The sequence below is a fragment of the Podarcis gaigeae genome (assembly GCF_964106915.1).
Source record: "Podarcis gaigeae genome assembly, chromosome: 2".
NCBI lineage: Eukaryota > Metazoa > Chordata > Lepidosauria > Squamata > Lacertidae > Podarcis > Podarcis gaigeae.
In genome coordinates, this window is record NC_139679.1 from 44,931,702 (window position 1) to 44,958,447 (window position 26,746).

At 47.0% G+C, this 26,746-nt stretch overlaps 2 protein-coding genes across 14 annotated transcripts in view; one reads left to right on the forward strand and one right to left on the reverse strand.

The window, feature by feature from the left end:
* LOC310839053 (transforming growth factor beta receptor type 3-like) lies at positions 1-17,656 on the forward strand. Of its 8 annotated transcripts, XM_083727232.1 has the most exons (19): positions 91-284; positions 626-659; positions 1,809-1,940; positions 4,955-5,127; positions 5,552-5,671; positions 6,104-6,287; positions 6,748-6,907; positions 7,461-7,617; positions 8,476-8,662; positions 9,522-9,769; positions 9,912-10,091; positions 10,805-11,125; positions 11,280-11,412; positions 11,929-12,003; positions 12,288-12,398; positions 13,245-13,289; positions 14,049-14,160; positions 14,592-14,703; positions 15,743-17,656. In XM_083727232.1, the coding sequence occupies exons 1-18, from the start codon at positions 273-275 to the stop codon at positions 14,644-14,646; spliced, it is 2,439 nt and encodes an 812-aa protein (XP_083583358.1). In that variant the 5' UTR covers positions 91-272; the 3' UTR covers positions 14,647-14,703; positions 15,743-17,656. The 8 variants fall into 8 exon arrangements, with proteins under 8 accessions (XP_083583355.1, XP_083583356.1, XP_083583358.1 ...); XM_083727229.1 differs by lacking the exon at positions 626-659 and having other exon boundaries at positions 1-284; XM_083727234.1 differs by lacking the exon at positions 626-659 and having other exon boundaries at positions 91-205.
* The window catches only part of EVI5L (ecotropic viral integration site 5 like), a 53,130-nt gene continuing 43,334 nt past the window's right edge, over positions 16,951-26,746 (reverse strand). For 3 of the 6 annotated variants that reach the window (XM_083727224.1, XM_083727225.1, XM_083727223.1), the window contains 6 exons: positions 26,412-26,570; positions 26,142-26,288; positions 25,405-25,500; positions 24,779-24,874; positions 24,462-24,572; positions 16,951-23,753 (listed from right to left, as the gene is read on the reverse strand). In XM_083727224.1, coding sequence (XP_083583350.1) covers positions 23,442-23,753; positions 24,462-24,572; positions 24,779-24,874; positions 25,405-25,500; positions 26,142-26,288; positions 26,412-26,570 — 921 coding nt within the window. In that variant the 3' untranslated portion in view covers positions 16,951-23,441. The remainder of the gene's footprint in view (positions 23,754-24,461; positions 24,573-24,778; positions 24,875-25,404; positions 25,501-26,141; positions 26,289-26,411; positions 26,571-26,746) is intronic. The other 3 variants (XM_083727227.1, XM_083727228.1, XM_083727226.1) reach the window with 1 other exon arrangement.

Sequence of the window (26,746 nt, forward strand, 5' to 3'; positions counted from 1 at the left end):
TCTCAGAAAGTCTCCTCCTCTGCCTGCGTTAATCATAAATCCACCCCAATCTCCTTGGTAACCCAAGCGGGGGCTTGCCTTGTGTTTCTCACTCTGTGGGACATCCTTCGGGGTGAAGGTCGCTTGCTTGATGGCTCCCTGCTTGAGGGGGGGGGAGCCATCTCCCCGCTACGGGGAGGGGGGTGATGAACCTGCCACTCGCACAGTGAGTTCCTGGGATCTGACAAGGGAGGAGAGGCAGACAGACACACAAAGAGAGGGAAAGGGAGCGGATGCTTCTTCTTGTAAGTCTCTGCTTTCTTAATACCTTTCCTCCACTGCTGAATTCCCTTAGAAATAAACAGCTTGCCACATAAACCATGCCCTCCTCCCCTCTCACTTGTAACTTGACCCTCCTTGTGGGCCTAGAGTTATTTTTAACCTCCCATTGACCCGCATAACTTTTTTATTATTGTTGTTCATTAAACTATGCCAGTCTGGAGATAGGAGGCCTTGAATTGGCTCACGGTTTCTGCATCCCCTGGATTAAGCGCTGCGAGTCCTCCCACTTGCTTCCTGTCCTTCAGTTCAGGTAGCGCTTTGTCCAACCCCCTCCTCCTCTATTTTTCTCCTAACCTGCATCTAGATCCACTGGCAGTGGGAGAGCTCTGCTGGGCAAGGTAAGTGTTCCTCTGGCATTCCCTCTCCACATTCGGGAGCTTGGCTTGCTGGGAGGTGGAAAATGTCCTGGAAACTTTTAATTACAGCCAGTCTAATCCTGTAACACTGAATCTTGCTGTCTCAGTGCAGCCTTCTTTTAAAACAGAGCCATAAAGGTGGGAGGGAAGTTTTTGTGGGAAACTTGAGACAGGAGGGAAGAACGCCTTTTTGACTGACAGAAGTTGGGACCAGAAGGTGAGGGAGAGTAAGTTGCCTTCAGAGAAAGATTGCAAATCGAGTCTATAGAACTGAGAAGCAAGTGTTGGGCAAAATCCTTCTGGCTAGAGACAGATCATCACAGTGGATAATACTGAGCAAAGTGGACCGATGATCTGGATTAGGCTCACACATCTTCCGATTTTCAAGGAGTAGAAGCCATTAGATAGTAAACAATTTGGAAGCAGGGTAAGCTCTGGGGTCCCCAATGTGTCACTCATGATCATCATAGTGCCCTCCTCTTGGTGCTAGCCAAGATCCCCTGACCCCATTTTTTTTAAAGAAATTGAGGCTTTTTGTGATGAGGAGAGTGGGTTTTTTTTTTGCGGGGGAGACATTGTCTGCTTTTTGTGTCACTTTTATTTCTTTTGAGTGGGTAGGTGTTTAGTCTGGTTTCTGGGGATGAGGGAGGGGTGCCTGAGCATCACCCATTTTTCTTCAGTGAAATGGGTATTCTTAGATTTCTGACTGTTTGCTCAGATTGAAAAGGTTGGAGTCCCTGGCTATATGCTATACCCTTTCACTTTGTGGTGTTAATCGGAAGGGTGGCCACCACCTTCCCCTCTGCTTACAATTGGAGAAGCACCCACTGCACCAGAATGAAGTCCTTCCACCACCCCATCCTGCTATGATTGCGCATATGACAGGATAGTTGAAGGAATGTATAATCCGTATTAAGGGACACTGAGTATGGTCTGTATGCTTGTTTCTGTAGCAGATAGATCAGGAACGGAGAGAGGAAATGTTGAAGTTCTGTCCCAAAATCCGAACCACAAATTGACTGGTATGAGGTCTTGAGGGCTGGAAAGTGTTTCCAAGTAGCTCAGAGGTCGTGCGACGGCATTCCCTTCAACTCCTGTGCTTTCTTGTCCTGGCTTTGCTTTCTTTCCTAGGGTGGAACAAGAGGGAAATCACAGCTTCTCTTTGGGTTCTGAACACCATGCATAGAAACTGCCTGCATATCGATCACCTATGGAGACAGTACCTCCTCCTGCTGCTTGTCGGCTGGGGGTGCTCTGGGACAGGTAAAGTCTAACAGAGTGGCTATTGTAAACATTTAAATGGGCTGCACAATAATTATCCACACCAAAGGTGTAAAACGTTTTGCTAAAACAAAACAACAAAACAAAACAAAACAAAAACATTATTGTAGGGGAGCTGTCCAGGATACATTGCTGTATGTATCCTGAAGTGTACATGTAAAAAATAAATTAGCAGTCTTAAAATACATTTTTCTTTGCAACCTTGAATGTAGAGCAGGTCTTTCAACTTTGCTAAATAGACATGTGTGCGCTCACACAGAGCCATTTGGACTTGTCAAATTTTCTTCCCTTGCAGCAGAATAGGTAGATGAAGTTGTCAGAGTATAAATGTATTCAATAGGGTTTTATACTAGGGGCTTGAGGGACGTGGGTGGTGCTGTGGTCTAAACCACTGAGCCTCTTGAGTTTGCCGATCGCAAGATTGGCAGTTCAAATTCACACAATGGGGTGAGCTCCCATTGCTCTGTTCCGGCTCCTGTCAACCTAGCAGTTTGAAAGCATGCCAGTGCAAGTAGATAAATAGGTACCGGTGTGGCGGGAAGGTAAACGGCGTTTCCATGTGCTCTGGTTTCTCTCACAGTGTTCCATTGTGCCAGAAACAGTTTAGTCATGCTGGTCACATGACACGGAAAAGCTGTCTGCGGACAAACGCCAGCTCCCTCAGCCTCAAAGCAGAGATGAGCGCTGCACCCCAAAGTCAAAATCGACTGGATTTAACCATTCATGGGTCCTTTACCTTACTAGGGGTTTCTCAATTCTGCATGATGCTTCTGATGCCCTTTGTCCTGCTTCTCTTTATTGGATGTACCTTCAGTGAGCAGCTTGGATTTGCAGAGTGTCCTTCATTCTGTACCTGCTTATTTTTCACAGGATGCAATTTCAGTTCCTTGATAACCAAGTACACACAGCTAAGGGCACTTTTAATCTCCAGCTCGGCACTCAGTATTTGTTTTTGACATTGATTACCATAGGGCAGGTAGATGCTGCCTGTGGGTTGTTTATAGCACAGAGGCTGTTAAGCTATCTGCTGAATTCATAGCCAGCCGACCATGGTTGCTTCCTATAAAGAGAAGAGCCCAGGCTTCCAAAGTTGACCAGGAGTCATAGTTTCTGTTCTGAATGGTGAGGGGAAGGCACTCTGCACTTGCTGTAAGGTACTTCTGCTATTTCTTCACATTCCCAAATTGGGGGGAAAACATCCATGTTGAACACTCCTGCAGCTGTACAGTACTCTCTGTGGGACGTGGGTGGCGCTGTGGGTTAAACCACAGAGCCTAGGACTTGCCGATCTGAAGGTTGGCAGTTCAAATCCCTGCAATGGGGTGGCTCCCGTTGCTTGGTTCCTGCTCCTGCCAACCTAGCAGTTCGAAAGCACGTCAAAGTGCAAGTAGATAAATAGGTACTGCTCTGGCGGAAAGGTAAACTGCGTTTCCATGGGCTGCTCTGGTTCACCAGAAGCGGCTTAGTCATGCTGGTCACATGACCCAGAAGCTGTACGCCGGCTCCCTTGGCCAGTAAAGCGAGATGAGAGCCGCAACCCGAGTCAGCCACGACTGGACCGAATGGTCAGGGGTCCCTTTACCTTTACAGCTCTCTGTTCCTTTCTCATGGTGCCAGAGCATATTCTTTCACATGGAATGTTAAGGCAGGTTGAGTTGGTAGAATCCTTCCATGAAATGGAATTGAAATGGAATTGTACCATCAGGCTGCAGATGGTGTCCCCCCTAAAGCTGTCTGTGTCCCCCCCTAAAGGGTGTCCCCCCTAAAGCTGTCTGTGTGTAAAATTCTAGTACACTGAGGAGATTCTAGTACACTGAGGAGAAAGAATTAGCTCCCTGGGGCAACTTAATAACTCTGCCCAGAAGCATAGGCAGAAATGAGAGAGCCCAGGCCAGGCAGCTCCTGAGGTCGCCCTGAGAATATTTGGTAGCTTTTGTTCCTTCCAGTATTTTAAATTGAAAATTGCCTTGGTAGAAAGGCAACAAACCAGCCCAGCCTGCTACCTACTGTGTTAGCTTTCCTATTACAAGGAACTTTTTACATTGTAGTCTCAGAATAGCATATAGTCTGGTCTGCCACCACATTCTCACCCAGTCTTATTGTTGTGTATGTAATGTGTAGCCCCCGTGCAGGGCTAGCAGCTTCCCTGTAATTATTTAATTCGTAAAATGAATGGTCAGTGGTTAGAGCACCTGCTTTGCATGACGTAGGTCCCAGCTTCATTTCCCAGCATCTTCAGGTAGGACTGAGGTTGTCCCTAGAGAGCTGCAGCCAGTCAGTGCAATAGACAATACTCTCATCTTCATAATGAAAACAGACTTTAAATAATAATTCTCTTTAATAGGGTTGAGTGCCAAACATGGCCACTGAAAAACAAGAGGAGTGCCATCAACATGCCCGGGAGAAACGCGGGGGGGGGGGACTAAAAGGGAGGAACCCCCCCAAAAAAAACCACTTTCCCACCCAGCAAAGGCTCTACATGCTGAGTATCCTTTGGAAAAGGAATTTAAAGGGAAGGAGGAGACTGAGCCCCTTACAGTTTATAGTATCTTGGTGGAGGGAAAGGATAGCTGACTGAAAAAGAAACACTTTTTTCCCTTGTACAACTTGTACAATCTAAAAATAAGCCAGTAAGCCATTGTTAGGAGCAATTCACAGTGACCCTCCCCCCTCAGTGTGGGGACCATGAAATGCACACTAATCCATTTCTGTCCCATCATACCAGTTCCCCCAGAGTTTCTTGTTTTATTTTTCCCTCCATCATCCTCAGTCATTGGCCAGATATTCCATATTTTTTGTTTCTCAGACACAGAATGAATTATGCAAAAAAGAAAAAAGAAAAAAAGAAAAAAAGTTAAGCTGGTGTATCATTTTGAGCTCAGGCACCTGAGCACTTTGTGTTTTGGGAGAAAGGGGTTGCCAAATGTACAGAGTTTTGGAAACTACTTTTCTGAAACCCCGTTTCTTCCAGCATTGCTCTTCTCCTTCCCCTGCAGCCACCTGGCACCATCTTGCTTGCCTCCCCATGTCTGCCTCTACCCCACATCCCGTCCTCGGCTTCTGGGAATCACTGCGAAAAGGCACCGGATGCACCAGCCGGGGCCGCTCTACCCTGGGGCAAGAAGTCCATGTCATCAGCCTGAAGAAGGGATTGCCGGCAAATGGCCAGGTATGGGAGATCCCCATCCATACCACCTTCCCATGTATGAGGCGGTATGATGGGTCTTGCTACAGCTCCATTGGATACCCAAACAAGATGGCCGTTCAGCTTGGCACTACAGCTCAAGGTGTCTCAGTCAGTCAAAAAGGCAAAACTCCATTTCAGTCACTTCTTCACAGTTGTCAGGGCCTCTCTTAAGTCACAGAAGCGTTAGGTTAGCCAAGTTGTGAGAAGCAAAGAGGAACACTCTCGCGCAGGGCCTGCTTAGTGCTGGAGGTGGGAACATGCCTCACCTGCTGAACATCCAAGGGGTAAGTTGCTAGGCCGTCTTTGGTGGTATATCCTACCTTCTCTGGTTCTTTTCCAATCCCTTCTCCATTTCGCTCTTTGATCATGCATGGAGAAGGTACCTGTCCCCTTGATCCTCTTTCAGGTAACTCTGATAACTCTGGACCCAGATCCCCACGACAGAGGCCCCATCTTTGTGCTGTATTCCCGGAAGCCTGTGCGTTGGGTGTTGCTGTCTCCCCCTGGAAAAAACTGGACCTTCCAGGTGAGATGGGATAGAGGGCCAAAGGGCCTAGAGAAGATCATGGGGGTCACTGAGGGGGTCGTTGGAGTCCCTGCTCTACGCAAGCATAGAAGATGAGTGGCATCTATGGGAAGGGTGGATGGAAAAGCTAATTTGCTACCTCCACAGCACTTTTACAAAATACTTTCAGATCTAGCTCTGTTTGTCTTCAGAAGCATCTTGTGTAGTAAGTTCCTATTCTTCCCATTTTACAGATGGGGGAAATTGAGGCTGAGGGAGGCTTGCCTAAGGCCACCCAGTGAATCTGTGGCTGAGGTGGAACTTGAACCCAGATCTCCCAGATTAAAGTGCAGAACTGTTCAACTTTAATGCACTCCCCAGTGTGGGGTGCCAGAGAGGGGGGGAGGTTCTCCAGGCTAGTATATTTTACCTTTGCCTTCCTCCTATCTACAGGTCTCCCCTGGCTCTAATGTTTCAGCCCCGGGGCCAGTGGCTTCTGCTGAGACCAACTTACCAAAGACGCCCAAACGCCTGCTGAAGTGGGCACGGAGGGAGCATGGAGGGGTCACCTCTCTGGCTGAATACCATGGAGTCAACAGAATCTACACACACCTGGGGGCTGGCATGGGCAACGAGGGTAGATATCGGCTCTGAGGAAAGGGTGGCATTATGGCTGTGTGTCCTACAATTCCCCATCCCTGACCACTGGCCACCCTGGCTGGGGCTGATTGGAGTTGCAGTCCAGCAACATATGGAGAGAGACAGGTTCCCCATTTTCGCTACTGCAGTGTGATAAGCAGGAGGAGGGCAGGCAGCTGATCTTTTGGGTCCTGGGCTAATGCAGTAACTGTGCAGAAGTTGTGCAGGTCTGGGTCTGGTCAGTGCTTGGAAGGGAGACCATCCAGGAAGGAAAGATCTGTGCACTGCAATCACAGAGGGAAGATGGAATATATACACGGCACAGATAAATAAGACTCACCAGTATCAACTGGAGAGCAGTTGCCAAAGAGTTTGCATTGCTTGCAAAAAAAAGAGTAAATCGCAGCAGCTCTTCTGTGACCATTCAGTCCAGATGCTTCATTCCTTTCCTTCTCCAGATGGGATTGCCCCAGCCGCTTGCAGATTAAGTAGGAATTTCCTGACCCCAGTGCACTTTGCCTCCAAGTGCCAACTCCAGCCTCTGAGAGTTTGCCTGCATCCTGACCCTCCGCAAGTCCTTGAAGTTCACATCATCCTCTCCAAAGGAGTTGCACCAAGGTGCGTGCCACGGAGGCATCGCCAGAGCTTCAGCATGCGGCTGTTGAACCGGGGGGGGGGGGGAGCAGGGGGTTGGCAAAATGTTCATAACGAGATGCCGTGTCTTGAACAGGGAGGTTGAAATTGTTCTTAGTGTAGATGGGGAAGGGGGACGGTGAGGAAGAATGAAACCTATGCAAGAAGCTGCCTATGATAAGTGACCCTTGTGTTAAAATGGATAAGATATAATAAACAGGAGCATGGAAGCTGGTTCATCTAGCCTGGTACTGCTGACACAGACTGGCAGCAGATCTCCCATGTCTTTCTCAGCTCTGTCTGGAGATGACGGGGATCGAATCTCTGCCCTTCTGCATGCAGAGCAGTTGCCCTGCCACTTAGCTACGGCACTTCCCCCGAAAGTCAAGGCCAGATGGACACTGAGCCAAAAACGAGTAGCGACAGTGGCTGGTATTAGGCCTTGAATATTGGGCAGGGAACTCTGAGTTGGGGGACGGGTGGTGTGGGGCTTCACTGGCTTCCATCATGTGCTTAATCCTGTTGTGGTGGGGGGCAGCCTGCTCTCTTCTAGGCCCACCCTGGCTCATTTGACTGTGGAACTTCATGCTGTGCGAAGGCCCCCCCACTGGGGACTGATCTTGATACTGAAGAGTGAGGGAGCTGCTGAGTGGATGGTTCACACCCACCGCCTCACTGGCCGGCTGCATGTCCTGGTAGGGGCAGGACCTGCTCTGGGTATAGATCTGTAACGCTCTAGGCCAGCTAATATGCTTCTCTCTCTCCCCCTCCCCAAGTTGGTGGCAGTGGCACACATCTGGAAGGGAGCAGGGCACACATGTGCTCAAAGCCAGATACAGACGCTTCAGGTTCCAGACGTTTCAGGTTCCAGACTCCGCTAACCCAGAAATAGTGCTTCAGGTTAAGAACTTTGCTTCAGGATGAGAACAGAAATCATGCTCCAGCGGCACGGCAGCAGGGGGCCCCATTAGCTAAAATGGTACCTCAGGTTAAGAACAGTTTCAGGTTAAGAACAGACCTCCGGAACGAATTAAGTTCTTAACCTGAGGTACCACTGTATAGCCAAGTGTGTCATCAACATCAGTACAAAACTGGGTGGGATTTATTCCTTAATTAACCTGAGGTACCACTGTAGATGCATTATGCAGAATTGCAACCTTTCCTAGTGGAAGCAGTTTGGTAATTTTATATGCTTGGCTTCATGCTATTATAAGGGATATATTATGGAGGGTTCATTCTGCTAACTCCTGCCTTCACAGGTCCACTAGTGAGCTTTACCAACCCTCTTCCATAAGCTTCCCCTGCATTCTCCCTATAACTCTAGGTTTGCCTCCTCCTCCTCCAGCCTTATTTATTTATTTATTTTTGCTAAAGTGAGCCAAGGAGTCTTACTTCCTGGCTCCAACTCTCCACCCCACTAGGCTACTCCCTCTTGGGAGTCTGTCTCCATGCTGCCATTTGATTCCCCTGGACCGTCTCTTGTTTATGGTGTGCTGCTGCTGCTCTCCATGTCTGGGCCTTGTATTGTAACTCAGGCTGGGATTCCTTTCTAGGCTTCGCACAAAGTCACAGTCAGCAGCACAGAAATGGATCTGCCTCTGACTGTGACCCAGCGGACGTCCCCTCGGCTGATGACCCTCGACCCTTTGCAGTTTGCAACGGAGCAGAATCTGCCTGCCTTTACATCCTACGTTGAGGCTGAGCGGGTGAACAGGTTTCTCCTTTTTGTTGGGATGAATGGTAGGTTTGGAGGGATTCAATGGACATGAATGGGAAAAGTGCCCACCAGAGAGCTTAGAGGCAAACCTCTAGTGACCGCTGCAGTAGATTCCTGGCATTTATATTCCAGTTCCTCCTGCACCATTTTACCCTAGAGTATACAACCTCAGTTTTATTTTAGGAATGCACCAAATCAAAACATTTTCAGCATGAAAAGTATGCTTCCAAGGGGGCTGAAATGGTACACACACACACACACACACACACACACACACAGAGCCAAAGCATATATTTTGGTGCTTGTTAACAGATGTTTTGCTGCTTCAGTGCCATTTTCCCAAACCCTTTTGAGAGCTTATTTCCTAGTCGTTATGTGATCCCAGCCAATCAGGATTCACGTAGGGATGATAAATGGCGTCAAATAGGCAATCAGCTGTGGCTACAATGGTAAAATCAAGAAGGGCAAATGAAACTGCATTGCATTCTGAATCCTGAGCTCATGGAAGAGAAAAGGAAGGCGTGCCATATTATGTCAGAATGTGCAGACCTTTCACTTAGGTAACAGAAGGAATAGATACAGGGTTGCCAACATTCTTGGGCCCATGGGTAAGTCTGCAACAGAGATATTGTTGTGAGTACCCTCCCCTCCTCTCCTGCAAACTATTCTATGTGCTCCAATAGAATGCTTCTTCTGAGCCTAATTATAGTGCTGGGAGGGGAGGCTAGCTTGTAGACTGTAGAGAAGGCCTCTGTGAGCTGGGCACATGTGTTCTTTGGGACCACACTGGTGATGCTTGGAATAGATCATATTTTGATTAACAGCAGCAGTGTATAAGGCATATGATTGCATCACACCCACACACCTGTATTTCCTTTGTAGGGGCCACACCTCCTCTAGAAGAGCCAACACTCTTTTGGCCCATATTTCTGCATCCTCCCAGTTTCACAGCCTCTCAACAGGACTTTGCAGAAGCCAACACAGCTGGCTGGGAGGTGACAAGGCAAGACTTTGGGGGAGAGGATGGTTCCGTTACCTACCCACCGTCTACAGCCAAAACAGAGGGGACAGAATCTATCTTGTGTCTTGGGGACCATAAGCCTATTCTTGAAAACCAGGACACTCAGAGAGTGAGTAGCCAAGGATGACATCTCCAGATGGACAGAGGGAATCTACTTCCTACAGTGCCATTTCATGTGGATGTGGGATGGGTGGGTATTCTCTTGCCGTTCTACATCAATACCGCTCCACAGACCTGTTTTTCTCCTGCAGGTCTCCTGTGTTTCACCTTCTCCAACCCAGATATCTCCCTCAGAAGCCGCCACGGCCTTCCAGGATCCCCACCTTCACCTTGGCAATGCCCTCATTAACCTAGAGCTCTACAACACAGAGGCTTTTGCCAAGCAACTTGGACCTTTTGTCGTCTCAGCCAACAGCCCTGTCTTTGTGGAGGTAAAGCGGACGATGAATATGCAAGAGCTGGCATTGGACGCAGCAGTTACACACCAGAATCTTGTCCCTAAGTGATTCCTCCTCTGTCCAGAGATCTGGTGGTTTGCAGCACTCCCTGTCTCTCTCAGAGCCTCAAACAGGGCAGTTGACCTGCTTGTTGCTTTGTGGGGGGTGATAAACTTACACTGTAGCTCTCAAAGGGACGAAGTAACAGGGGTGATTTGCCATCACGTTTTACCAGCTTAGAAGGGCAACGTGCATCCCAGGGAAGGTCATGATTTTGTAAGCAAAACAGCAAGGAATAGACTTAGCAGATTTCATACTGCGGCTCAATTCAAGGTCCAACTTTATGGTTGGTTGGCAATGAAAAAATAGGTATAAAAAGACAATTCCTGGATGCCAAGAGCCAAGTTTGGGGCAAGTATTCTTTGGTGAGAGAACCCCAGCAGAAATTTAAAACAACAAACATCTAGCAATGTAAAGCATGGAAATATAGGTTGTTATTCTTAGAATATGACTTTCTAAGTTCCTTCCAAAATTCCCCTCTTCTCCTGGCATAGAAAATACCATGTGTGTGGTAAGTTCAAAATGGTTTACTTACAGACTCTCCAATGATCAGATTCATGTGCTTTTCAGTGCAGCATTCAGAAAACGTTGGCAGCAAAACGGGCCCTGGTGTTTGCAGACTAGATGGTGTTTCCTTTTTCCTCCAGGCTTCCTTGGCAACCTATGACTCGTCTCTCAGCTTCACCATCCAGAAGTGCTTCATCTCTAGCTCCTCAGATGCTTCAGAGGCCTCAGTGTATCTGCTGGTCCAGCATGGCTGTCCTGTGGCCGCCGCCCAAGTCAGGCTGTGGAAACCCGAGCTGCCAGGCCAGGCCCAGGCATTGCCTCTGGGGTACCAGGAACGCCAGCGACTGAGCTTTGTGTTGAGGCCACAGTCCAATGCCTCCATCCACTTCTTGCACTGCCGTCTGACTCTCTGCAGCAGGGGGTCTCAGGACCCCGCCAGACCCAAGGGCGCAATCCCCAAGGTCTCTGGCTCCCTGGGCTGTAGAAAGAGCCTCCCAGTTAGCTGTAGAAATGAGCTGGCTGGGCTTATGGAGAAGCAGGTGGGATGTAAGTGGGCCGAGGTCTACCTCCCACTGTTGGGATGAGGCACTCTTCTGAAGCAGGTTTTTGTTTCAGTGTCAGTCTGAGAACGAGGCCTGCAGGGGAGAAGAGGAGGCGGTCCCAAGCCGCTTCCAGCGCACCATCACAAAGCCTATGCTAGTGACTGTGGAGACTCCGCTCCGAGCTGCCTCTCCTGGCCCGAAACCAGGTACTTTCCTGTGGGTTCTAGATAGCAGCCAGGAGAGAGCAGTTGGCTTGAAGGCTTTGCAGTTCAGCACCCTGGCTGCATGCTGGAGAGAACTGCCCTGCAGAGTGAGTGAGGAACTGAAAGAAACTGATGGGGGAGTCCTGCTTGCTGGGGAGATGGAGGTGTCTCCTTATGCATCTCTCCAGAGCAGAGGTGGTGGACCTGTAGCCCTCTAGATATTCTTGGACTCCAGCTCCCATCACCTCAAGCCACCATGGCCAATGGCAAGGGATGATGGGGCTTGTAGTTCACCAGCATCTCCTACCCAGGAGATTGATGCCTTGGATCTCACCATGCTACAGGCCCAGACTTTGCCAATGGCATCTTGCATGTTCATCCTGAGTGAAGCAAAGTAGCAATGATGAGCAGAGTTATGCACTCATTTCTTTTCTCCCCCTTGCCACCCGGAGGCTATTTTCTTCAGACACGCCCTCAGATTATCTGTTCCTTCCTTGACTTTGGTGTCTTTTTCTGCAGCTAAGGTCCCAGACAAACAACAAGGAAAAGCACCAAAGGATTCAGCCCACAAGCGGAAGACTCAGGTAGTCCGAAGTAAGTAAACATCCCCATGCTCTCTTGCTGGCCTTGTTTCCCAGGGATTTGGGGACTGAAATTGGTTTTAGACTGGAATTCTACTCCTGGCTCTGGGGGGGGGGGGAGTGGAGTTGAGGATTCCTGCTGCTGTGGGCTGGAGCAAGAACTCTGATCCTCAGACTTTTTCATTCTCTATTACCCCATTTTGGGCCCTGGCCCATCTCCCCTTCCTGGACAGAGAGTGAGAACGAATTTTTGTGCTCTTTCTCCACACATCCTCCCCATATCCCGCTTCTTTGTAGCTGCAGCTGCGCCAGGCCAGACGGTCCCCGCAGTAATTGGGATAGCTATTGCAGCCTTCCTCATCGGCATCTGCCTCACTATTGGGCTCTGGTTCATTTACACCTATACAGGTAGGTATGGAGAGGGTCCCCTCAGTGCTGTAGGTACCATCTATTTTACTTGAATGATTGATTTTTGGCAAAGCCTGGGGGAGCACACCTTAGCATTTCTGTAAAGGTAGACTGGGCCACATGTCCGAGATGGGAAAACTCTAAATTATAGATCATGAAACCTTTCCTCAACCTATTGCCTTCCAGCTGTTTTGGATTTTAGCTCTCATCACTAGCTAGCCATGCTTGCTGGGCCTGGACCTTGAGTTGTTCTCTCAAGCAGCTGGAGGGCACCAGGTTGGGGCTGATTGGCTTCTGCCAACTGTCTGCCTCCATCTCTTCCGTCAGAGCCAGAATATGCATTATGCAGTCACATGTACCAAGGTTGAGTTACAGTAGGCCATGGATCTTGGGGTGGAAGCTGGCAGCCAAATGATCCCCATTGCTGTTGGCTTCTAGGAAGGATCAAAGAATGGGAAACATGACCTTTAGGCGATCGAAGATGCAGCAGCTGAAATACATATTGGAATCAATGGGATTATGTGTCTAGGAAATTCACATCATTATTCATTTTGGTCTGCTTTTGCACAGTTGTACTTGTCCACCCATCCACCATGGAAAAAAGAAATAGAAACAGAACAAATAGGATGATAAAAAGGCCAGACAGCCAAAGGAGGAAAGTAAAGGTCAGAGGGGAGGGAGAGGGATTTATGTGCACATCCATATTATTGATGCCAGTCTGCTTTTTATTTCTGGTTATTTTTTATTATTAGACAGTGCACATGCATTTTCACACCTTTCTCTGAAATGAGACGGTCTGAACAAAGCTTTAATTACTAAATTTTAATGCCAGCCTTGAACTTGTAGGTGGGTCGGCTTCCGGGAGGAGGAGCCAGCCTGCAGCTGAGACCGGTAAGGTGACACATTGGCTTTTGAGAAATCCTTCATTTGAGCAGAGGCTTTGATTCTGCACTCATTTCCATCTCTGGCTGTGAATGGAATCGGTGGTGCGCACTTATAATAACTTTTAATTATTTTTCAATGTTTAATTGTTTCAAACTGGTTCTTTAGTTGATAATTTCAACATTATAAGCACCTTAGAGGTTTGACTACAACTAAGCAGTATACAAAATTTGTTAAATAATAATGAATACATATTGCATGGGTGTCCAGTTCAGCAACCGCAGGCACATATGCACCTTGAGACCTTCCTGGTGCCTGCAAGTCCCCTTCCCTCTGCTGAAATAAGTCACCTATTGTAGCTAATATAAGGCAGGGAGAGTTCTCTCCCAGCTATACCTAGAGATGCTGGTGAACTGAACCTTCTGCATACACCTGGATTCGTTTGAAGCATCCATAATGCAAAGGCAGAGCCAGGAATTCAAGAAAGCTGTCCTTACTACAGCAGGTTGCTGTATGCAAGAGAGCCAGTTCATTGCCTCCAGGATTAGCCAGTTTTAAATATACCCAAGCAGTTTTGCTTCATCTCAATACTTAAAAGTGGAACATTATAAATATGCTAAGACTTGGAGAAACTAACATATGCAAATAGGAAGAGGGTGCATTTGTTTACCTCTGGAAGGGGGTTAGTGTGGTGGTGAGATGGATGGTTGCAGTGCAATTGGGGGCGGGTGGGGGGCACTGCTGCATTTTCTTCCTTCCTCCTGCTAGACCCTGTAGGACCATCTGCTCCAAAGCGTGAAGACACTTTGTCAGCTCCAGCTGCAGCTGGCCCTGCACGCCGCACGTGGTGCTCTACCCTAAGAAGCCTCTACCGAAGAAGGTAACTAGATTTCAAAAAGTTCATGGGAGGAATGAATTTGGAGAATTGGAAGGGGATTATTTATTGACTTGGATCTTTTGTGCCCCCTGCATTTCCAGAGTTTGCCTCTGCAAATATGCAGGCTTATGCAAGTAGCGTGGTGATGTTTTGGGGTGATTTTTGTTGATAATAATAATACAATAATTTATTATTTGTACCCTGCCCATACGGCTGGGTTTACCCAGCCATTCTGGGCTGCTTCCATCAAAATATTAAAATACAGTAGTCCTTCAGATATTAAAAGCTTCCCTAAACAGGGCTGCCTTCAGATGTCTCCTAAAAGTCTGGTAGTTGTTTTTTCCTTTGACATCTGGTGGGACAGTATTCCACAGGGTGGGAGCCATTACCGAGAAGGCCCTTTGCCTGGTTCCCTGTAACTTTGCTTCTTGCAGTGAGGGAACCGCCAGAAGGCCCTCAGTGCTGGAGCTCAGTGTCTGGGCAGAATGACGGGGGTGGAGCCGCTCCTTCAGGAAAACTGGACTGAGGCTGTTTAGAGCTTTAAAGGTCAGCACCTACACTTTGAATTGTGCTCGGAAACGTACTGGGAGCCAATGTAGGTTTTTCAAGACTAGTGGTATGTGGTCTCAGCGGCTGCTCCCAGTCACCAGTCTAGCTGCCGCATTCTGGATTAGTTGTAGTTTCTGGGTCACCTTCAAAGGTAGCCCCATGTAGAGCGCATTGCAGTAGTCCAAGCAGGAGATAACTAGAGCATGTACCACTCTGGTGAGACAGTCTGCAGGTAGAAAGGGTCTCAGCCTGCATACCAGATGGAGCTGGTAAACAGCTACCCTGGACACAGAATTGACCTGCGCCTCCATGGACAGCTGTGAGTCCAAAATGACTCCCAGGCTGCACACCTGGTCCTTCAGGGGCACAGTTACCCCATTCAGGACCAGGGAGTCCTCCATACCTGCCCGCCCCCTGTCCCCCCAAAACAGTACTTCTGTCTTGTCAGGATTCAACCCCAATCTGTTAGCTGTCATCCAATCTCCAACCGCCTCCAGACACACCCACAGGACCTTCACTGCCTTCACCGGTTCCGATTTGAAAGAGAGATAGAGCTTTCAGCACATTTGTTTAACTTTTAATGGATTTTTGTTGCATATTGTACTTTGTCTGTTGTCTCTGCAACTCACTTTGGGACTTGAAGCAATACACCAGTTGAATAGATGGAATTGTTCATGGGATGCCTTCCATGTCTGTAACTGAGAGATGGAAGTCAAAACTAGTAGGGATCTTGTATTTGAAAATGGTCCTTTTCTGTTGTTCATCTCATATTAGCATTCACAAATGAGATACTCCAGCCCGAATGGGAGGAAATTTTTTAGGGTCAGTTATAAAACCATTCATCTACAGCATGAAGCACTGCAACTGTTAGCTGATGAGTCTGTGGTGGTAGCACAATGACGAATATGTAAAATGTTTGCAGGACGAGAGAGGAATGGGGAGCCTCGGTCTGCAATAGGTTGGCAAGAGAGGCAGGCAAAGCAGGGCCAGTGGGGAAGTCTAGCCTGTCATCCGCACTGATTTATCTATCTTGTAGGTTCTAGGATGTTTTTCCTGTGACCAAGCACCTGTTTCGGTGAATCCGCTTGCATTCCCCTGTACCAGCAACTCTTTCAGGCCACAACATCTTTATGGCTTCAGTCCAGCAGCACAACTGATTCTGAATCAATACCTTTCGACACTGGAAAACCTCAGACTTTAAGCTTTAGCTTAAATATGCAATTGTGTTTTCTGGCAGTTGTATGGGATTTTCATTGATTTGGGTAGCTGCCTGGAGAGAGCTGTGCTGCTTCTTCATTGAGTTTTGCTCTTTGTATCTGCACTGCCGAGTGTGGACTAAAAGGCAAACTCAGTCTCAAATCTTCGCAGAATGTTTGCACTACTGCCTATCAGGTCTGCAATTTCCCTCACTTTTGGGGAAGCTCTTAGCTACCATTGTGGCCTTGCAATCGCTCTTAGGCCTGCTTCAGCACTTTGGGAGAAGAAAACCATCATTGCATTTGGCTGACATTGCCACTGGTGATTTGGTTTTTGCTTCCTATCTGACTACAGTAATACCTTGTACTCTCTTTGTAGGAATGTTATGTTGTGATATAAATTCAAGTTTTCATGCCATTGCCCAGCTTCACAAGGAAAAAAGCCCAGGATAGACAACTGGAAAGTATGTACTTGAGAATTTGGCTGGAGACAGAGTAAACAGCCTCTAAATCTTATGTGTGATCATAAGTGTGGAGAGAAAAGGTGAATGTTGCTTTTGGTATATTTTCTTCAGCAAATACAGAAATAGCATGCAATCAATTCCACCCATAAACTGTGCTATTGTAGGGAAGGAAACGCTGTATTTTGGGCAGGGATGGTGAACATGTGATCCTGCTGGACTCCAACTCCCATCTCCTCCAGCACCGGTTACACGGACTGGGGTTGGTGGGAGTTGGAGTCCAACCTCCCTGATATTGCCAGATATTTCGCATGAGGCTTGGGAGTCTTGTGTTACTTCAGGAAAGAGCCATTGCTTGTGTTGCAGAGCTTTCAGCCTGATATGCTGTCGTGTTTGTGAGTTTTGTGAATTAGCTGGATACCATGATCTAGGCCTTCATGCAGCAAATGTAACCCAGAACTCCCACATGGGCAGGTAGTACAATTCTTTTGTAGAAGAAACTATGCGCTGGGCACCCACCCAATGCACGCAGGTGTTGTTTTCTCTGTGACTAACACCCACCATCACCACTAAAGTCGGAGACAGAATTATTAAGACAGTGTAAATAGTTTATTTCGTCGTTTTTTTTGAAAGTACAGATATTATTTTGTACAGCAGTATTTGTTTTAAAATGGGTGTGGGCTGAAAAGAATGGCAGTTTATATTCTGAGGAGCAGAGAAGGGACACTGGTACATAGTTACACTAAACGCATGACTTGAGGAACAGTTGGGGACTATGGGGGGAGAAAGATTCCTTCCAACCTGGAAAGCCCTAGCACTGCAATGTGCACATTCCCTTTGGACAGATGCAGCTGTGGGCTAGTACTGGAGCCGTGCAGAATACAGGGGCTTTCAACCACATAGTCATTTCACACTGTTCCACAGGATGGTATAAAATTGGAGCTGGATTTTTAGCTAAAGGTGTGGCAAGTGTGTACCACTACCTCCAATGCTGCTTTATATCAGCTGGGCAACTGCTCCCACTGGATTAGAGCAATTCTGGATTTTAAGGTGAACTTCAGAAACTACCACACAAACAGCAACAATATTTTACATTTTTTTACGCACCCAGCAGAAGTCTTTTTTTGAAACAGTGGTGACACAGGGGTAGGAGGAACATCAGACTCACTACAGAAAACCCTAAGATAGTAACCAACCTTTAACACATGGTGTTTGTGTAATTATGACGTCTGCTAATACTTTTCAATGCTGAAAAAGAGTGCAGTGCTCAAATAAAACTCCTCAGCTGTGCTACCTTCTTAGTTCACTGTTCCTTTCTTTTAAGGACTACTAACCTGTCTGGATGAATTGCTCCTCCTCATAGCAATTTCTGATGCAAAGTCACTCTGGTCAAGCTTAATTCTGGTACCACTAAAAGCACCCTTCCATCATAACAACATCACCATGGTTTGTGTGTGGGCATGTGTGTCGAGTCAGTGCAACAGGCCAGGTCCTAAGTGAGGTTGTATTACCAGCTCCCACAGAGATCATGAATGTGTGTGTGGATTAAATAGTTGTTGCAGATTGATGTAACATTCATTCTAAGGCAGACATGGCCAAACTTAGCCCTCCAGCTGTTTTGGGACTATAACTCCCATCATCCCTAGCTAACAGGACCAGTGGTCAGGGATGATGGGAATTTTAGTCCCAAAACAGCTGGAGGGCCAAGTTTGGCCATGCCTGTTCTAAGGGCACTGGCAATGGATCTGTGGACTCCAGCTCTGCAGCTTGCATTACACATACATAGCAGCAGCCTTAATGTTGCAGCAGAAAAATGTGTCTTACTCTCACTCTTGCCCTAGGGCCAGACTCTCTTACTACTTTTTAAAAAAATGGCACATGTGTGTTTTATGCATACAATTTTTCCACCATGTGGGGAAAAAATATCAAACATTAAAAAGCAACACAGCAAACCATTTCAGGGGACAATGTGTGTTGGCAATTTCACAGGTGCTAACCAAGTGGGACCCACAAGCACTAACTTGGTCCATCCATGTTCCAAACATAACCAGGCAGAGCCAGTTTCCACTTTCTCTAGGACAGAAAATGTACAGTTAGGTGGATGGCAGTGCTGAAACTCTTAATTTAACTCTGCTCCTCGCTGTTATTCTTTCTAGAATAACAAACTAGAATCTGGGGAGCGCACACTCATTCCTTCAATCCTCTAGTTCTGCTTTGTCTCCAGCAGGATACTGCCTTTGCAGCTTGTACACTGGGACCTAGTCTGAGAAGCCAAGTTCTGTTTAGTATAATTAACAAAGGGCCACAGATCTATTCACAAGAGTACACTCGGCCTCTCCCGCTTCTGTAGAAGGGGATGCTGTGGTGCACAAGAAGGGGATGGATGCATTCAAGGTAGAGAATAACTAGAAGTCAAGTGTCACAGGTGGGAGAACAGAAGCAGCACTCCCAACCCCAGTCTAAACACAGCACCACGTTGTTTTCCCTCAATGATGAAGGGAAAGAGTTACTATTAAAGTGCAAATTGAACCTTGTCAATACCTAGTAAAGATCACACACAGGCACCATCTCCAGCCTACCTGTCCCAGGAGAACAGACTGGAGCAAGACCTAACCACCTGCTCTAGGATATTGGTTTTTCTGCAATGGTGGCACCACTGTTTGCTGGTACGTAGTATAGGAATCTGTAGGCGATCAAACACAGAAGGCCAGATTCCTGATAACCTGCTGCTGTTAGAGATACAGGAGGGTCACAGGTGTAGCTCAAGAGAAGAGAAAAGGTCTGTGCAAACTTAATTTAGGGTAGAAATAGGTATGCAGCCCCCCCCATGCTTTAAAATCCATTCACAATATTTAGTGTTATAAAAATGTAATACAAAAGTCAAAGCAAGATTGTGAGGGTGGCAAAGAGAGAAGGGGGGGGGAAGGTGGCTTAGCATGGTCTTTCTATGCATCTTGCAGCACAAAACCCTTGCTCCAAGACACCAACACAACGCTGCCTGAGAGGGTTTTGGGGCAGCCAGACCGAGGGGCTTCAAGTCTTCTCCTATCCTCTATGCCAAGGCAGAAGCTTGCTTTGTAGTCTGTGTGTGGATAGTATGCAGAAGACCAGCACTTCCAATATGCAAGTATCCATCACATGAGCCCCCCAAACACACCATTACCTTTTAAGCCAATGATTACCACAAGAAATAGGAAAATCCCTTTGAGATCAATACAGTACTTTTTTTTTTGTTAGCTTGATTTAAAGGGGTTGTTTTTAATGACCTTAAGTAGATGTGCATGAGAAGTAAATCACTTCAATATAAGCAATAAGGTTAGGGGTTTTTTTAAATTAAAAAAATCAGCTACATGCCCTAATGTTATTCAGCTCACTGGGGATTATCCTCACCTAGCAATTAGCCAAACTCAGTGGGGAGAAACAGGCTGCATCAGCTTGAAGCAGTAGATTGAGTCCCTTGTGCTCAGTCACAAATCATAGCAAAGTTAGAATTGCCCTTGCCCTTAATGCTTGTCATTCTTCCATGGTACCAAGGAGTCAAATTAGGCTTTCATTAAAAATAAACTACTGTTTTTAGAGCTTTACTGCATGTTATTCAAAATAATTATTTCATCATATGGTTGTATGTTGCTCGCTCTGAGCATCAAAAGGATATAAATAAATATTCCTTGCCAGAGTGCTTGTCCCTTACTCTCCTGTTGTTGCATGGATCTAGTCTGAGAGACAACTCTGGGAGAAAGCCACTTATTTTGAGCACACTGTGATTTCTTTTACAGTATGGAAGGGAAAACACAAATTTCTTCTTAAACTCTTGTGTGTTTTGCAGATAAAGCAGCAGTCAGAGTTATCAACTATGTAGCAACTTTTGGTAAAACATATTGCCCTGTTCCACAGCCATAGTCTCGAAACCACTGCAACAGGGGTGACAGAAAGGTGAATAATTAATGTAGTATTACCAATGTCACTTCAGGGACAGTCATGCTAGAACAAACTTAAAAGTAAGGCCTGCACATCCAAGTGAATTTCATATGCAAAACAAAATCCCAAACCCTGACAAAAACAGGCCAAAGAAGCCGCTTGGATTCGATTCTAACAAAAATATTCTCCCATTTACTCCAATGTAAATCTGAAACACTAAAGTCAACGGGGTTTTACTCCAGATTTAGAAACAGCAGCGATTAATGATCTTCCTAACATGTAGCCTTGGAGGCAGCGAGCATTCGGGTAGCACTACACAAACAAGTATCAACAACAATTGCTAGGAATTATGATGCACAAACCGGCAAACAGTTTCACAAGCCATCCAAAACTGCAAACATGTGCCCACTGCTAGCAAAAAACTGAAATCAGACTGACACAAGGAGATCAAAGCAACAGTTTGGGCTGAACTCTTGTTTGGACCACATACTATGCTGCTGGACTGAGGGGGGAGGGGTTGAGGGGAGACTGAAAAATGGTACAGAAAATCACAGAGATTTGGCAATACAGTGCAGCATGTATATATAGAATACATCTATTAAAATATGCAAGGTTATACCAAACTGGAGCCTTTCCCCCAGGCATATTCATATAAGTACATACATAATACTTCAGGGCCACCCAAGTGACAGGCTGGGCCAAGTGGGTGCAGGTTTGTCCTCCTGCATCTGCAGTGTAAATGCTGGGTTAACCTCACTAGAGGAATCCAGAGTTGGGGAGGTAAAATGACCAACAAGGCTTGCCTGTAGCTAAGAGGCATGCAGCTTAAAATTTGGGGAGAAAACCAAAGGAACTCCTCCTTCAACTATGGACCAAATATATTGCAAATCCATGCCAAGTGAAAAATCATGGAGACCTCTTTCAGAAAGAGAGGCCCAAGCATCTCATACAGAACCTTCATTAGATTTATTGTTGCAGGTTTTGGAAATTAGGCAAAATCAAATGGAGCGTAAATTTGTACAAGCTCGGTATAAGGAAAGAGATGAAAAGTATGCCCATGACAACATATGCTTCTCCTTCCCTAAAAGCAGAAGCATCCCACAGTTTAGGAACTATCTGGTACTGTCCAGGGAACATTCTCTATAACCAGGGATGTTGCCTGATGAAGCTGCCTACCTCCTCAGCAGGGTGGAAATCCTACATCTTCAGAATTCGGCATCCTTCACAGACCTTCTGTGGAACCCCTCCTAACACCAGCTGGTCTCCACCTTCATTTGCAACCATGCCTTTATTCAGACACCTTGCAAGACAAAATACATTTCACACACCAGCACGTCCTTGAGATCTCTCCGTCACCAGTGGAAAGAAAGTGTGACACGAGAGAGCCCTTGCTGATTTTAATCTTGGACTCTATTGTTAAGAGGGGAAGGATCCAATTATCAGGCTTCCTCCCCATGTTGAAAACAAAGAGAAGGACCATGAATTGCAAATACAGAGTGATTTTTGGCTGGACCAAATCAGCACCATGCCGCTTCCCAAAGCATTGCTCCACGGGTTACCTCTAGCTGGTGTGGCTATGTCAGCACTGGCCATGGTAAGCGTTCTTGTTGAGAAATCAATGTTTCTACCCCCACTACCCCAAACAGAGGTCTGCTTCTGTGGAGCAGAGCTACACATTATACAAGCATGTCTGAAGGTTCACGTACGTGCAGAGGCAAGAAAGGAAGGGGCACCTAGGGTTAAGCACACACCTCCCACTTGATCTCCCCTGCAACCCTCCCATCCCCGACCCAATAGTGTTAGGAGGCAAACAGTGAGCTTGGAGCCTCATGTTTGCTTCATATGTAGTTCCACTACAAGAGTCTGTGCATTTTCACTAAAATAAAAAAAAAGATTTTTTTAAAAAAGGGCAGAACCTGATGTCCAAGCAGCCCATGTTTCTCGTCTCTTTGTTTGCCAAGAAGAAAATACTCTTTAGGCAATTCGCTCAGGTGCCAAAAAATTCAGCCACTTGCACTGGCCTTGTAAATCATGAACAGACTAAAAGTCCAATAATGGACCCTTCTTTCCTTAAAATAACCCCTAGGGTTTGGGTGCTTTGATGGACTGCCACCCCCCCTGAAGTAAGCCAGGCATTGGTAGGAACTTTGCAAGAACCAATGTTTGAAAAGATAGCCATAAAGGTGGAATTGAGAAAGAATACTGCATCAGCTCACACAATTCCAGGCAGGGAATTCTGGAGGAACTGTCACTGACCATATGGATTAAGGCAGCGCCTAAACTCCTGTAATGGTTGCAGCAGAACAGAACTTCAGGCAAAGTGAGACACAGAAGTTACCAAGGGGAACCCTTCCCTTACCACAATTAAATAGAAAAGATGTCATACCTTTAGCTACAAAAGCAGTTCTGGCTGCTCCTTAAAAGCCCTCAAGATAATTGAACTTAAAGCTTTATGCCAAGCCTCCTCTAAGGGAGACGGATTGGCATTGCACAGTATAAATAAATAATATACACAGAAACAAAAATAAAAGCTCTCTCTCTCGATCCAAGCCACCTCTTCAGAAGCACTCTCTCTATCCATCCTTTCCTGGGCTGAAAACCACAAACTAGTGTGGAGGCATCCAATCTTCTTACCTCTCTGCAGAACAGCAGGGTAGGGGATCGCATATAAATAAAAGGAAGACAGACCCCTCTCATCTCTCCAAGCACAGCAAGGAGACAGAGGTTAATTACTACTGGACTGCATTTTATAGAACCAGCGGCCTGGTTGCTTCTGCTGTCCCTTCAAAGTTCTCAAGTGTGCAAACCTTTGTGTGTAAGGAGGAAGTTTTTTAAAAAAAGGGGAAAAAAAGGTGTGGAAATGGTGGGTGGGAGGGTGGGAGATGTGAATGAGGTCAATACATGGATTTGAACTACCAGTGACAACAGAGCTGGAAAAAAAGGCAGTGCAGACAATGATCAACGGAGGTGGCCCATGTAATGCAGGCCAGCTGTAGGACTGTCCGTCCCCCATGCCATCTCGGGGGCACGGTATTTGCTGGGTAAGGGGGCCCTCCGCTCCATCTTGCGTTATCTGTCTATGACCTCCACACCCTCAGTACAGTGTGGCCAGAGGGACCTGGTACCTTCCAGAGAGACTTGGGACGGCAGCACCACTTCCTCATTTGCTCAGGGCTTCTTCAAAGATGATCTCGCCATTGGGCTCGGTGGCAGAGGCAGGGTCGTCCGCATCGCTATCCGTGGTGCCGTCGCTCTCCTTGCCGGAGCTCTCGGCCCCCCGTAGAAAGTGCGTGTTGTGGGGCGACAGCGGATACAAGACATCCTGCAGGGCACCTACCACCATGGGGCTGGTCAGCAGCTCCTCGTCGGAAGAGTGCAGCGAGTCGTCATCCACCGCCAGGTGACTCACAATGTGGATGCCGTCAAAGCCCATGGAGTCCTCAAAAGGCTTCTGTCCCTTCATCAGCCGAATCTGCAGGGAGAAGGCGTTAAGGCAAAGATAGGAAGGGGGGGTCCTGCGAACCCTCAGAGTACAACTCCCACTGTCTCTGACCCTTTGGCCATGATGGTTGGGCTGACAAGAGTGGGGAGCCCCAATGTATCCAGAGGGACGCAGGCTCCCCGCGACTGCACTGGGAAAGCCACGATGGACTTGGCACTCTGCCTAATGGGACCGTTAGATGACATTAACTCTGATGCAGAGAAAGAACCCACGGTGGAGAGGACACCTCACACAGAACATGCACAAAAAGCTCCTGAAAATAGTGGCGATCCTGTGCTCAGGGAATAAGTTGAAATGGAAGCTGCGCCCCAGATCAGAGGGTTATCAAACAACATATACAGTCTCCACCCTGGTTGGAACAGAAGAGCACATTTGTCTGTGTTACATGAACATCCCCTCCCAGGGTTGGCAAGGAATCTGGGCTGTGAAAATGAATAACTTTTGAGAGGGAAGACTTTTCCGCAGGTGTGCGAGAGACAGAGATGGCTAGCTTTACAGCAAGAAAAAGAGGTTATTGTTTTTTACATCACATAGGCGTGGGGGGTAACTTACTCTGCACCTTCCATCATTACCCTAGTTCTCGCCCACTGAAATCTCCTTCCTATGCCCTGGTGAGAGTCTTTGGAGCTCCTTTGCAGTGAGTTCCAACTGGTAGCCAACCACCTGGTTGACTCGCACCTTAAAAGCTGACTTCTGATCTCTATCAGCTCCTGAGGAAATCAGCAGTTTTGTAAGCCCCAGTCGCTTATGTCTGTTCTCCAGCTGGAGGCCCTGCACAGAAATAGGCAGCTGGGGAGAAGGAATGGGGACACAGACGAGGCGTATTTGTATTCTTTGATTGCAAACAATAAATATTAAATCTTCAAAAAGAAAAACAGGCAGCCGTGACTTGATGCAGGGTGCTAACAGAGGCCAGCAGAGAAGACACCAGAAGTCACACAACCCCAACCCCTTGGTGGATTCTTCCTCCCTTTCTCCTACTAGTTTGGGCTCACCTCTGCCTTGAGCTCATCAATCTGATCCTTGAGTTCACGGATGTACTGGGAGGAGTCGGAGTTGTTGAGCTGGCCCTGAATCATCCCTTCTTCCCTCTGTGTGGAAGAAAGAAGAGATGGGAATTTACAAGGGTCGGATGCTTGGCAGAGAAGGAAGTGGAGAGAAAGCACATTTGCTGTTTCCTCCTCCCCTTTGCATGCATTATTTCACAGACTGCACAAATGAGCAAGCACTTTGTCTACATTATACAAATTTGACACAGTCTATGTGGCTGATTGTTTATGTTTTGAAAAAGGGAATTGGAGATTCAAGACAGTCTGTATTTCCTATACAGAATTCCTTATGTAAACAAAAGTTGAATGCTTGATCTTCAGGTCTCTTAAAAAGAAACAAAAAACTTGTAAGCTGTGTAAGCAGAACTAAATAAGGGGACCAACACTGGCTACCCCTGGTTTAAACAATGACAAATAAAACATGTTTTTAGCCCCCAGACCTCTCAGCTAGCTGCAGACACAAAAGGAACAACATTTCATACAACAAGAAACAAATACTCCTGGGGGGGGGGGGGAATGCTGCTTTAGGTACAAGGCAGGTTCATTGCTCCTTATCCTCCTTGCTCCCTAACCTGGATCTCCAGCTCAGCAATCCGTTGCCGCATCTCTGCCACTGCGGCCATGCTGTCGGCTTCTCGCAGGCGCACAGCCATCACCTCTTCTTTGCTCTGAAACAGAAAATGCAAGCCAGTGCCAGCAGCCCAGTGGAGTGCAAGCAACGAGGTCAGCCAATGGGGGCGGTGGGCAGTACATTGGGGGTTGAGGGGAGGACCGCCTGCAGTTTCTTTTGGCAGCTGAAGATCTCACGAGACCCACAATGAGTCACTAAACTACCTGGAATTCCCAGGAATACACACAGGACACTGACTAAAATCCAGGCCACCGGCTAAAATCAAAGATGTCAGACATGCAGGAGCCCAGTCTCCTCTTCAGAATAAACAGACAAAATCTGGGCTCTCCATGGATGTGTTTGCATGTTATGGTAAATAGTCAATTGTTTTTCATGAATACACCAATGGGCACCCGCTTCCTTCCCTCCCTAGCATGAAGCCACAAAGCACAATCTCTGGTTTAATGTTATATTGAAATGGGAATGGATGAAACAAACCACAACTGGTAAGCCAATGCAGGGCACCAGTGCCAAGGAACTGATTCGGAGGGTGGGGTGTATTCTGTAAATTTGCATGATTTCTGCTCTGAGTTCCTTGACTTCAGAGCAGCAGTGCAGCAGGATTCCTTCCTTGTCATGCATGAAAGGCTTAAGAGAAAGCAGCCTATGTCAACTGCATGGCATTAGACCAGATCTCACCTTGCACTCGGATTCAGCATGCTTGCGCTTAGTCTCACTCAGCTGGGTCTGCAGCCCCTTGTTCTGGGCCGTAAGGTACTGGACCTTTTCATGCAGCCCAGCACACTCCTGCTCCATCCGGTTTAAATGGTTGCTGTGGATCTGATCCTGGAATAAAGGCAAGATGATACTTGGACCCTTCCAAGAATAGATGGGGAGAAATTTATGTTTTTCAAGGAGTTTGTGCAGAATTGCTTTAACTGCAACTCAACAACAACAAAAGATTGTCACCTGGGTTTCAAGTTCCACCACCCTCTGACGCAGTTCACGGACTTCAGCTTGGGCCTGCGTCTCACGCAGACGGAGGCTCATCAATTCGTCTTGGAGGTCATTCATTGTGTTCTTGCGAGGAGAGTCCTTCCATCGCCCGCCTGTCCGGCTCAGGTGGGCCTAGAGTGAGGGAGACAGAAGGATAACCTTCATGTCTTAATATAGGCATATGATGCTCATTGGTCTCAATACTCCCATGTGCTCTACTTTAAGACCATGCTATTTCCTTATATGCTGTGGTTGCTTATATATCTAACTAATTTTTATTTAAAACCCTTGCTTGGTATGAGTATCAG

Excerpts from the sequence above, each read along its gene's own strand:
- LOC310839053 (XM_083727229.1), top strand. The coding sequence starts at position 131 with ATGGCTCCCTGCTTGAGGGGGGGGGAGCCATCTCCCCGCTACGGGGAG. Across the intron at positions 285-1,808 it reads GGGAGCGGATGCTTCTTCTT|GGTGGAACAAGAGGGAAATC; the intron begins GTAAGTCTCTGC and ends TTTCTTTCCTAG. Across the intron at positions 7,618-8,475 it reads CTGGCCGGCTGCATGTCCTG|GCTTCGCACAAAGTCACAGT; the intron begins GTAGGGGCAGGA and ends ATTCCTTTCTAG.